This window comes from Leptonychotes weddellii, chromosome 8 (assembly GCF_054177405.1).
Source record: "Leptonychotes weddellii isolate Sample4059 chromosome 8, ASM5417740v2, whole genome shotgun sequence".
Lineage (NCBI taxonomy): Eukaryota > Metazoa > Chordata > Mammalia > Carnivora > Phocidae > Leptonychotes > Leptonychotes weddellii.
The window spans coordinates 83,260,580-83,273,806 of NC_138376.1; the positions used below are offsets into that span (position 1 = coordinate 83,260,580).

General features: G+C 39.0%; 1 protein-coding gene across 1 annotated transcript in view; it reads right to left on the minus strand.

The window, feature by feature from the left end:
- The window catches only part of AK9 (adenylate kinase 9), a 96,208-nt gene that overhangs the window by 45,132 nt on the left and 37,849 nt on the right, over positions 1-13,227 (minus strand). The window contains exons 12-14 of the mRNA XM_081829364.1: positions 12,976-13,030; positions 12,108-12,181; positions 9,024-9,182 (exon numbers count right to left, since the gene is read on the minus strand). Of these exons, the coding sequence (XP_081685490.1) occupies positions 9,024-9,182; positions 12,108-12,181; positions 12,976-13,030 (288 nt within the window). The remainder of the gene's footprint in view (positions 1-9,023; positions 9,183-12,107; positions 12,182-12,975; positions 13,031-13,227) is intronic.

Here is a 13,227-nt window from a genome sequence, read left to right on the forward strand (position 1 = left end):
GAAGGCAGTCGCTTAACCGACTGAGCCACCCAGGCGCCCTGAAGACTATCTTTTGAGCATCACTGAAGGAAAGAAAAAAGAACACAAATGAAGCAATATCAGATTTTTCCTTGTGAAGACAACAGTACAATCTCAACATGCAGAATTTTGAGAAGAGAAGGATATGACAGTAATTTAGTAGCATCTAAATTGTTTTTCATGTGTGAAAGCAACAGATTTACAAGAATGCACACAATATACCACCCTGGATGCTTAAAAAAATATTCAAAGATATAGGTCAGATGATTAAGAGAACTAAGAATCAAAACTAAAATCTCAGGAATGGAGAAACTGGAATCTGGGAGACATCCCAGTGGAGTTATCAACAATCCTAATCCCAAATAGCTGCAGAAATTCATGGCCAGTTCTAGTGGACTGGAAAGGACAGGCCTTTCCTAGTGGATGTGTCCACTAGTGGGCATTCAATGGTGTGGAGGAGTTGTGGCTCTTATAAAACTATCTGGAGGAAGTTTATCAACAATTTCAATCTGAACAGTCATAATCTATAAGAATAAATCTGTGGGAAGACTTAAGAAGTGTCCCAGAGAGGGGCGCCTGGGTGACTCAGTTGGTTAAGCAACTGCCTTCGGCTCAGGTCATGATCCTGGAGTCCCTGGATCGAGTCCCGCATCGGGCTGCCTGCTCGGCAGGGAGCCTGCTTCTCCCTCTGACCCTCCCCCCTCTCATGTGCTCTCTCTCTCTCATTCTGTCTCAAATAAATAAATAAAATCTTTAAAAAAAAAAAAAAAGAAGTGTCCCAGATTAAAACTCTCTTAGGCTTGAATCCAGTCAAGTCAAAACAAAACAAAATACCATGCTTAGAAAAACTGAAAGGAAATATGTCAGAATATTAAATATTTATTGCCCTTTGCTGGCAGAACTATGTTCATTTTCTCCCATCTTTCTATTTGTATGAATTCTACATTTCCTATAATTAACATATCAGACTTGACTGGATATCTGAATGATTTTTATTTATTTATTTTTTAAAAGATTAAATGTATTTATTTTAGGGAAAGAGAGAGAGAGTGCATGCAAGTCTGAGCAGGGGTGGATGGGCAGAGGAGAGGGAGGGGGAGAGAGAATCTCAAGCAGACTCCATGCTGGGCACAGAGCACAATGTGTGGCTCCACCCCACAACACTGAGATCATGACCAGAACCGAAATCAAAGGTAGGATGCTTAAGAGACTGAGCTGCCCTGAATGATTTTTAAACACACAATTCAACATCAGTTACATCAGAACAAAGATCACTGTCTGATGGACATTTTCCAAATTTCAAGTTGTCTCTTTTCTATTTTCTATTCGTCTATTTCTTTATTCTATTCATCTATTTTCTATCAATTTATTGGTACCTGTGGATACACTGTGCAGCTGAGTCATCCTTGAGTTTATGTTCTCAGGGTCAGATTTTTTGTGAGTATAATACCGAGCTTTTTCTATGATTTGAGGTGACCACTTATAAAACTTTTTTTCAGCCTTAATTTTTTTTCCTATGACAGTTCTCAACTGTCAGCAAGTCTAAGAATCACCTGATGTGTTCATTAAGATGTAGTTTCCCAAACTCCATCCTAGACTTACTGAACCAGAACTTGGGTGGCTCAGGAGCCTTCCAAATAAGAAACATAGGTGATTTTTTTAAAGGTTTTATTTATTTGAGAGAGGGGGGGGAGCACGCAAGCAGGGGGAGGGGCAGAGAGAGAGGGACAAGCAGACTCCCTCCTGATCGAGGAGCCCAACATGGGGCTTGATCCTGGAACCTCTGGATCATGACCTGAAGTCAGATGCTTAACAGACTGAGCCACCCAGGCGCCCCTAAGTGATTCTTTTTTAAAAATTTATATTTATTTAAATTCCAGTGTAGTTAACACAGTGTCGTATTAATTTGAGGTGAACAATATGGTGATTCAACAATTCCATACATTACTAAGTGCTCATCAAGATAATTGTGCTCTTTATCCCCTTCACCTATTTCCCCCATCCCCCTGCCCACTTGTCCTCTGGTAACCATCAGTTACTCTCTCTAGTGAAGAGCCTGTCCTCTCTTTTTTTTCCTCCTTTGTTCATTTGTTTTGTTTTTTAAATTCCACATACAAGTGAGATCATATGGTATTTGTCTTTGACTGGCTTATTCTATTAAGCATTATACCCTCTGGATCCAAATGGCAAAATTTCATTCTTTTTTTTTAGTGGCTGAATAATATTCCTGTGTGTGTGTGTGTGTGTGTGTATCACATGTTCTTTATCCATTCATCTATCAGCTGCTTCCATAACCTGATTATTGTAAATAATGCTGCAATAAACATAGGGGTGCATGTATCCTTTCAAATTAGTGTTTTTGTATTTTTTGGTAAATACCGAGTAGTGTGATTACTGGATCATAAGGTAGTTCTACTGCTAACTTTTTGAGGAACCTCCATACTGTTTTCCACGGTGGCTGCACCAGTTTGCATTCCTACCAACAGTGTATGAGGGTTTTTCTCCACATCCTTGCCAATGTTTGTTATTTCTTGTGTTGTTTGATTTTAGTCATTCTGACAGATGTGAGGTGGTATCTCATTGTGGTTTTGATTTGTATGTTCCTGATGATGAGTGATGTTGAGCATCTTTTCATGTATCTGTTGGCCATCAGAAACTTAGGTGATTTTGATGCAGATCATTTACTGTATATACAGTAGTCCCCTCACCCACAATTCTGCTTTCTGTGGTTTCAGTTAACCGCAGTCAGCCACAGTCCAGAAGCAGATGACAAGATGTCCGAAGGTCAACAGTAGCCTAATGGTTACGTCACAATACATACATCACTCACATCACTTCATCTCATCATGTTGGTATTTTATCATCTTACAGCATCACAAGAAGGGTGAGTACAGTACAATAAGATATTTTGAGAGAGAGACCACATTCATATCTTGATTTTGGACTTCCAGCCTTCAGAACTGTGAGAGAATAAATTTCTGCGGTTTGAAGCCACTAAGTTTATGGTAATTTGTTAATGGCAACCCTAGGAAACGAACACATTCCCCAACAGTCTAATTGAAAACAAGCATTGGAGAGCAATGTGGAATTTAGTGAAAATTTAGTAAGGGAGCAATGAAGGGGACTTTATATCATACATCCTATAGCAGACACTGTTGGTAACTCAGTCTTCTTCTTCCTGGCAGAGCTATGCTTTTGTTCTAGTGTTTACCCTTCCCTGCATGGCTGAGGAGGGTGACCCCATCTCCAGCTCTGGGAGTTTATCCTGACTGGTATATGCCCAAAATGTTGGTTCCTTTCCTTCTGATATCAGGAGAGGGAATGTAACTATTGATTTTGAGAATGTTAAGATTGAGTTTTAGCCTTATTTGGGGGTAGGAATCCTGAGCTCTGGCCTTTTTTGAAGTTACATAAGGCTGACTGCTGGCCTGGTGATAATGCTGCTGAAGCATCAACTACTTGCCAGACAGCGTGCTAGGTGCTTTAAATAAAATGTTTCTATCCCTATAAAAACAATGTTTGGTAACTATTCCTAACCCTGTTTAATGAAGAGCCTGAGGTGCAGAACAATGACAGAAGGTGTCATATAGCAGCCAAGTGAAATTTAAGAAATGTTAATGAGATCATATCGATTACCTGCACTTAGAGAAAGCTTCGAACTCCTAAGCCTCTGGCCTTTGCCTCGCTGTCCAATCTCATCTTCCCCTTCCCTCTTGCTCACTGTGCTCTGGTCACACTCCATTTCTTCCTTGCCCATGGAATTGTGCCCACCTCTGAGCCTTTGCAGGGGAAAGATCTTTGCACAGATCCTTTTCAGTTTTTCTGCCTTGCCTCAAGGATCATCTTCTCAGACGACACTCTTCCTTGGCCATAATGTTTAGTCTTGCCTCTTCCAAACCACCCCACTGGTCTCCACCTTGCTCATTCATTCAACAAACATTTATTGAGCACCTACTAGATCCCAGGCTCACTTTAGTGTCTTCATATATTTTATCCATAGCACTTAACACTATCATAAATGATTTTAATTATTTACTTGTTTATTCTTATTCTTCACCATCGAATGACAACTCTTTGAAGATAGGGACCTTGACTATCTTGATCATTGCTGAGTTTCTTGTACCTAGGGCAGCACCTGTTGTTTTGCCTGGCACTTAGAAGGAATTCAATAAATATTTGTTAAAAGGATATATTTCCGGGGTGCCTGGGTGGCTCAGTCGTTCAGCGTCTGCCTTCAGCTCAGGTCATGATGGGATCGAGCCCCGCATCGGGCTCCCTGCCCGGCGGGAAGCCTGCTTCTCCCTCTCCCACTCCCCCTGCTTGTGTTCCCTCTCTAGCGGTCTCTCTCTCTCTCTGTCGAATAAATAAATAAAATCTTAAAAAAAAAAAAGGATATATTTCCTAATGTTTATTAATAGCCAGCTCTATTACAGGACCGTGAAGTGCTTGGAATAAAGCATTGTGATGAGAGCCAATGGTTACTCTAAGCTCAGCTTCTTGCAAGTTCCATGTAATTTGCCTATACCTAACTAGTACATAAAGAACAATTTGGGAATGATCAAGGTGATTAACTAGCCTCTGAATGCATCTGAATGTAATGACCTTTAAAGCGCTGATTCTAAGCAATACATATGTCATTCCATTCTAAGAAGGCTAGAGTAACAGGTTTGAGATGAAGCTTCAATCTTCCTGAGTATTGACAGAGGTAATGATTACCTTGTGGCCCATGACAGAGGAAAAGATGTGTTCTCTAGCATGAGGCATAAAAATCCTGTTCTGGCTATTTTCCTGGGACTGCCAAAATATTGCCACAAACTTGGTAAATAAAACAAACCAATAGAAATGTTTCTCTCACAATTATGAAGGCCAGAAGTCAGAAATTAAGGTGTTGGCAGGCTGTGCCACCTCTGCCGTGTTAGAGGAGAATCACTTCCCGCCTGTTCAAGCTTCTCTGGGTGCCGTCATTCCTTAGCTTGAGGCTGCATCGTGGCAGCGTCTGCCTCCATCTTCACATGGCTTTCTGCTCTGAGTGCGAGTCTAAGCCCCTCTACTTCCCTTGTATACAGACAATTGTGATGGCATTTTGGGCCCACCTGGATAATCCTGGATGAGCTCCCCATCTCAAGATATTTAGTCACATCTACAAAGACCTTTCTTCCAAATGAGGTAACATCTGCAGGTCTAGAAATTAGGATGTGGACATATCTTTGGCAGCCATCATTACTCTGGATAAAGTTTAAAAATTCCAAAAGTAATGGATTTATGTTAGAACAGTTTTTTCTTTTCTTTTTTTTTTTCATTGTGGCAAATTCACATACCATAAAATTTACCCTCTTAACCATTTTAGGTATACAGTTCAGTGGTATCCCATACATCCACATTGCGGTGCAACCGTCACAACCTTTCAGCCCATAACTCTTTTCACCTGGTAAAACAGAAATTCTGTACTCATTAAATAATAACTCCCCATTCTCCCCACCCCTCAAGCCCCCGGCAACCCCACTATTCTACTTTCTAACTTTATGATTTTGACTACTCTAAGTACTTCATATAAGTGGAATCATATGGTATTTGTCTTTTTGTGATTAGACAGGGCAGTTTTAAGTGAAAAAAAAAAATTGCCCCCTTAAGTAATTTAGAAGAGAAGACTTTGTGGAAAAAGAGACCCTTGAATAGAAGAAGTAATCACTGGCTAAACCAGATGCAAGCCCTTCTGTGAAACAGAATATGGTTCAATATGGCCAAAACAGACCCATTTTACAGAAGCGAACCTGCCCTGGAGAAGTCCAGTCATGTCTATAGTGTCTAGCATTGGGCTAGAATTAACTAGAGTAGGATGCTGGCTTTAAAACATCCAAAGTAGGTTCCCTGGGAGAAATAATCAGATTAAAAGCAAAAAACTAAATTGTCCCCTAGACCTGTTACATTAGTAAATACTAATTATGAGATATTGTGGATATTGGAATTATGGGGATATGTTTGACGTGTCATATTTAATGGATGTCATTTTCTTTTATTTCTTTTGGTATTTTATGGCCTCTCTTCTTACAAAATGTAGGTGGGTGGAAGAATTGTTATCAGTGAAATTGATTAGGTACTGAAAAAAACAATTAAGTTTCTGGTCACACCAATCAGAATGGCTAAAAATAAGTCAGGAAACCACAGATGTTGGCAAGGATGCAGAGAAAGGGGAACCCTCCTACACTGTTGGTGGGAATGCAAGCTGGTGCAGCCACTCTGGAAAACAGTACGGAGGTTCCTCAAAAAGTTAAAAATAGAGCTACCTTACATCCCAGCAATTGCACTACTAGGTATTTATCCAAAGGATACAAACATAGTGATTTGAAGGGGTACATGCACCCCGATGTTTATAGCAGCAATGTCCACAATAGCCAAACTATGGAAGGAGCCCAGATGGCCATCGACAGATGAATGGATAAAGAAGATGTGGTATATGTATATACAATGGAATATGACTCAGCCATCAAAAAAATGAAATATTACCATTTATAACAACGTGAATTGAGCTAGAGGGTATTATGCTAAGCAAAATAAGTCAATCAAAGAAAGACAAATATCATATGATCTCACTTATATGTGGAATTTAAGAAACAAAACAGATGAACATAGGGGAAGGGAGGGAAAAATAAAATAAGATGAAATCAGAGAGGGAGACAAACCATAAGAGACTCTTAACTATAGGAAACAAACTGAGGGTTGCTGGAGGGGAGGGGGCTGGGGGATGGAGTAACTGGGTGATGTACATTAAGAAGGACATATGATGTAATGAGCACTGGGTGTGATATGCAATTGATGAATCACTAAACTCTACCTCTGAAACTAATAATACACTATATGTTAATTAATTGATTTTAAATAAAAAACAAAAACAAACAATAAAAAACAATGAAGTTTCTGGGTAGGAGCTCAAGTCAATAGAGGTGTGGGACTCCTAAAAGGAAATTGCGTGTTTCATCCTGCTAACTCCCCTGTCTGGCGCAAGGGATCTGATTTTATACCTATTGTCCCATAAAGCTAATGTCAACCTTGTAGTAAAAATGATCTTTGTTGAACTTGAGATTTCTCGTTGTAAAAATTCGTCTTAATCCTGGTCCTTTTACCAGCTAATAGCAGGTTCCCAGCCCTTAATTGCTCCAGACTGACATCTAGCTGCAGGTATCTGAAGACCATTAGTTTGTAGGATTAGTTTCTAATCTAATACTAACCAAGCTTGAAAGTATTTATGTGCCTCATTGCCACCACAGTGGGGTCCCCTATCTTGCTGCTTTAAGATCCTCTCTGGTCCTAAGAGTGAATTTCATTGCCCATAGACTCCTCCTTGCCTTGCACTAGTCCACCAAACTGGACCTCTCAAGTAGAGCTGGCTTAATGAGTGTGGGAGCTGTGTACTTGCACAAGGTCTTTTGCTTAGAATGGTCTCACACTCAGATTAATGCTCTCTGGCTGTCATTTTGAAATTTTTAGCAATTTTACCTTTGAACTGTTTTGTAAGCAAAATCCAAAGGGGCTCCAAAGGGACAAAAGAGAGGACATGTGAGCAGAGATATGCACAGTCTGTGTTTGCCATTCCTTGCCCTCACGTTCTCATGAACATTCCTGATGCCCTGTCATTACCATAGAATTCCAGGGGACCACGTATGAGAGATGTAAATGTGACCAACTGGTGGGGGGAGGGGAGCAGCTCTGAGAGACCACACTTTCCCTTTAAACTAGAACTTGCTTCAGATGCTGAAAGAAGGTGGTAACATTCAGAGACATGAATAACCAAGGAACCTTTCTTACTCATGTTACTTTCCTGTATTAGCTAAACACTTAGGCTGAAAACGATGACATAGAAGGAAAGGAAAAGATAGGGCAACCCAGAGTTCCCTTTCTTTTAGTCTTTCCTTAATCATTAGTAAGCTAAAGTTAGAGAGTGTCGATAGAACATATGTGCATATTAAGAAGTGAAATAAAAAGCTCAGTTAGTTTTGTGCATGAAACTGACTTGGTATTCTGTTAAGGATGAAATGCATATAATGGGAGCCTGGGTAGCTCAGTTGCTTAAGTGGCCAACTCTTGGTTTTGATTCAGGTCATGATCTCAGGGCTGTGAGATGGAGCCCTGTGTCAGGCTCTGCTTAAGAGCTAAGCATGGAGCCTGCTTAAGATTCTCTCTCCTTCTCCCTCTGCCCCTCCCTCCCCCACTCCTGTGCTCCCTCTCTCTCTCTCAAACAAGAAAAAAAAAAAAAAAAGAATGAAATGCAATTTATGTCCAAGCTGCAAAATACAAACTGTAATTTTGGTGATATTAGAGCATATGAGTTAAATACTCCTATATTTGCATTTAAAAATAGCTTTGTACAACATAAAGATAAACAGTAAAATTCATGCCAATGAATAAAATTTAAAATTTTTGTCTACTTAGAATGAGATTAATTAGCAAACAAAAAGCACCATGAAAAGCTGAGAAAGAGGCCATGGAAGAAAAGAAAAAGCTTTACACTTTAGTATGTTTAAAAGCACTTTTTCCTGGGGCGCCTGGGTGGCTCAGTTGGTTAAGCGACTGCCTTTGGCTCAGGTCATGATCCTGGAGTCCCTGGATCGAGTCTCGCATCGGGCTCCCTGCTTGGCAGGGAGTCTGCTTTGCCCTCTGACCCTATCCCGTCTCATGTGTTCTTTCTCTCGCATTCTCTCTCTCTCAAATAAATAAAATCTTTTAAAAAAAGCACTTTTTCCTGCTTTTTGAACCATGTGACTCACAGATTACATGACTGACCCTGCTCCTGACTGCCGGTACCAGGGCAGAGAAGGTTTGGCTTTCCTACCACACCACAAACCATGTGATTTGGACTAAATGGCTGCTCCCTGGGAGCTCATGTCACCATTCTTCACCTGCTTCCATTTTATTAATGTAGAAAAGACACAAATACATGCATGTGCACACACAGACACACCCAATAGACAGGAGTAGAATGAAGGACATGGCCCTCAATAGAGTCTAACCTGATTCAGGTTCTGTTTCAGGGACCTCAGGTGCTTCAGACTCCTCAGGTAAGGATCCCTTGGTGTCCTCGGCTACCTCCAGGGCCTCAGACCCTTCCTGAGCTTCAGGCTCCTCACCTTCAATCTCCTCTTCAGCCTCCGGTTCAGCCTCTTCTACTTCTAGAAAAAATGAGAAGAAATAAATTATTATTCAGTTTAGGTCAACAAATATTTAATTGGGTGCCAGATAGTCTGATTGGTGCTGAGGCCAAAACAAAGAATAAGTAATGGCCCTGCCCTCCTGGAGCATGGGGTTTGATGAGGGAGACAGATACTTTGTCTACATATTTCATCTATTCAAATGTAGTGGCAGTGTGTAGTGCATGTGCTCAGAATGCTATGGGAGCAGCAGCCTAAGGGTTTTAACAGTAAAAAACTGGAACCAGCCCAAAGTCCATTCAGTAAGGATAGGGATAGAACTACACTGTCTGATATGGAGCCATTAGCCACGTGTGGCTATTGGAACACTTGAAATGTGGCTAATCCAAATTGAAATGTGCTGTAAGTATAAAATACAAAATGGATTTCAAAGACTTAGTTTGAAAAACTGAATGTGAAATGTTTTCAGTAATTTTTGCACTGATTGTTAAAATAATATTTTGGACATAGTATATTAAATAAATATAATTATTTTCACCTGTTTCTTTTTACTTTTTATGTAGCTACTAGAAAATTTACAGTAACATAGGCAGCTTGCATTATATTTTCACTGAGCAGTACAAGGCTAGATTTAATGTATAATGATGGATTTTCTTATACCTAATTACAAATAATGGAATCAATATGTCAAATGTAAATTTTAAAAGCACAATTCCAAGCTTTATGTAGTTGCATGGAAGTCTTTCAGGAAGAAGATGGGGTAAATGGTGTCAGAAAACCCATCTCCCAATTCCTTTTAATATATTCATTAAGTTGAAAAACAAGATATTTCTGTGCAGATGATATGAAAAAAAAAAAAATGAGCCTGTTTTCTGGACTCCTGTGGAAATTTCTCCCCCCAGTGAGTACCTTCCAAGACTATCTGGTATGAGATACCTTTGGCATCCGAATTTTGATCTGAATCTGGATGATTAAGCACCCAGAGCAAAGCAACTTAAAGTGTTCTTGGGGCATCTGGGTAGCTCAGGCTGTTAAGCGTCTCAGGTCATGATCCCAGGGTCCTGGGATGGAGCCCTATGTCGGGCTCCCTGCTCAGTGGGGAGCCTGCTTCCCCCTCTCCTCTGCCCCTCCCCCCTTGTGCTCTCTGTCTCTCTCTCAAATAAATAATAAAAAATTATTGAAAAAAAAAGAAGAAAAGCAAAACATACCTAAAAAAACAAAAGTGTTCTTATAGGTCTGGGTCTGTATCAGGACTACAGTGCATGTGGTTTCTTAGTATATGACTCTTTTGTGTCATATAGAGGAATTTATGGGGATACACACAAGGAAGAAACAGCATTTGCTGAATGGGTTTGGGATGAAATTATATGCTGTACAGCAAAAACTCACAATGTATCTCTCATAGTAAAAAAAAACTTCCAATATGCATACATGTAAATTATTTATTTTGAATTCTTATCCATATTAGGGAAAAGAGTTTATATATAACGCAGAGAAGTGTAAAAAGTTCTAATACTTTTTCTAGAATTCTAATGGATAATCTGTGTACCAGAAAAGTTATGAATGGACTGAAAAGTGTTCTAAGATCCTTATATACTATCTGTGATTTTTACCAAGTATGTGTTATATTAGTTATCTATTGCTTCATAATAAATTACTCCAAAATTTAGTGATTAAAGCAACAATAATCACATATCATCCTTGCAGTTTCTGGGGTCAGGAATTTGGGAGTAGCTTAATTGGTGGTTCTGGCTCTTGGTCTCTCATGAAGTCAATGAAGATGTCCTTCAGGGTTGCAGTCTCTGAAGGCTTGCCTGGGGCTGGAGGATCGACTTCCGAGGTGTCCACTCAAAGCCTGAACTGAGCTCCTCAAGGAGCAGAGATAAGCCCTGTGTTAAGTCCTGACCCACAGAAAAGTGTACAGAATAAAAATGATAGTTGTTTTACAGTTTTGGGGTGCTTGCTGCCAACAAAGGAAAACTGAAATAGATACTTTTCACTCTTTTGTTTCATGGACCCTTTTGGCAGTCTGGTGAAACTTACGGACCCTCCTTAGAATAATGCTTTCAAACCCATAAAATAAAATACGTAAGAAACCAATTATATTGAAATACAGTTATGAAGATATCAAAATAAATTTTGTGCCATAGGAAATTTGTGCATCTTTACTAACGCATTAAATAACAAGAACTAGCAGCCGGTCTAATAACTACCATCATTTTGGAATCGTGATTTAGCATAAAGAGGATATATAGAACTATAATGTGACATGAAAATATCTTAGTTTCTATTGGTAACAAAGTCAAGATACTGCTGATACTATTATGGCTTGTTGCCTATATTAATTACTAAGTGAAGGAAATACTAAATTTCAGGTAAAGTTTAGTGAAAATAAAGTTGTAATTATTTTCCCATTCAAGTTCACAGACCTCTGAATTTTATCCATGAACTCTAGGTTAAGAACTTCAGTCTTAAAAGAAACTGTTGGAGTAAGTTCTTGTATAATGGAGATGAAAATTTAAGTTCAAAGACAATGGGTATAGCAGGAGATTGGCTGTTTTCTCAACTTCTGCAGGATCCTTCTACTAGAAGTAATTCCAACATCCATGTGTCCTACATGACCAGGGCAGCATTTTAAGACAAGCTGCTGAGCTTCCTGCTGTGGACCCGCAGAGGGAGCATGCGTAGGTATTTGTGTCAGAGGTCTTTTCCTATGACTCCATTGCTCTAATGACCGCACAATTTCCTATCCAAATTGGAACACTGAGAATGAAAGTGGGTCAAATAAATATTTCAGTACCATAGGCATAGCATAAACCTAGACTCTCATGGGCAAACTGGGAAATACGGTCATGCTGTCTGTAATTAACTTGAAATACTGCAGTTGCCTGCAGTAACAAAACAAAATTAAATGACACATTATTAATGATATAAATCTGTGTTTGCCTTTTGCTTTCTCGCTTATAGCTTCCAATAGCCTTTGGTCTTCTTCTATTCTCAATGCTTCTTCAGCAGCTTTTCTGAAAGGAAAAGGTCCAAAATTTAATCATCTTTGGAAATTCAGACATCTTACAATATTCTAGGATTTGAAGCCTATAGTGGTAAAAAATTGGGTAAATTGTGTATAATGTTCATTACACTATTTAACTTTACAATGTAAATGTTTAATTTGCTCATATTGAAGCCACTTAATTTCAGGGTTGGTTTGTTTTTTTCCTTTTTTTTGGTTAAGAAAAGTTGCAATGTTACACTTTAAAAAATTTTGGCTATTAATTAGGAAATCTGCCAAAATTAATAAAAGATTGTCCAACTCTAAGCTGAAAAGGTAAATGGGAGAAGTACCATTTTCCCTTCTGAATAAGAAATGTTCACAAAATATGTTAAGTGACAAAAAAGTATAATATAAGACTATGTATAATATAATTTTAATTTTGTACTTAAAGTTTATATAAATGATGATCAAAAGCCTAGAAGGATGCTAATCAAAACTGTTAATAGGAATTATCTCTGGATGCTGGCATTATGAGTTTTTACTTTTACTTATTATTTTTTTGCATTAAAAATTTTTCTATACTGAATAAATAGATAATTATCTTTTAATCAGAAAAAATTATTTCCTGACTTCTTTTCTTTTCAACATTGTAATAATGAAATTTGAAGAGCCTTGAAATATGGAAACTTAAATGTCTGGAGGGAATCTATTTTTCATTAGGATTGAAACACGAAGCCTGCCTTAATGATGAAGATAGGTATAAGGAAAACTAGTAAAGTGATGGAGAAAGGCAATATTTATTAAAAATTAAAATGTGTATACCTCTGACATAGAAATTCTATATCTAGGAATTTAGCTCTCAGGAATCGGCATACTACTGCACAAAGGAACATGTATAAGAATGTTGATTGCATTGGGCGCCTGGGTGGCTCAGTCGGTTGAGCGACTGCCTTCGGCTCAGGTCATGATCCCAGGGTCCTGGGATCGAGTCCCACATCGGGCTCCTGGCTCAGCGGGGAGCCTGCTTCTCCCTCTGACCCTCTCCTCTCTCATGCTGTTTCTCTCTCACTTACT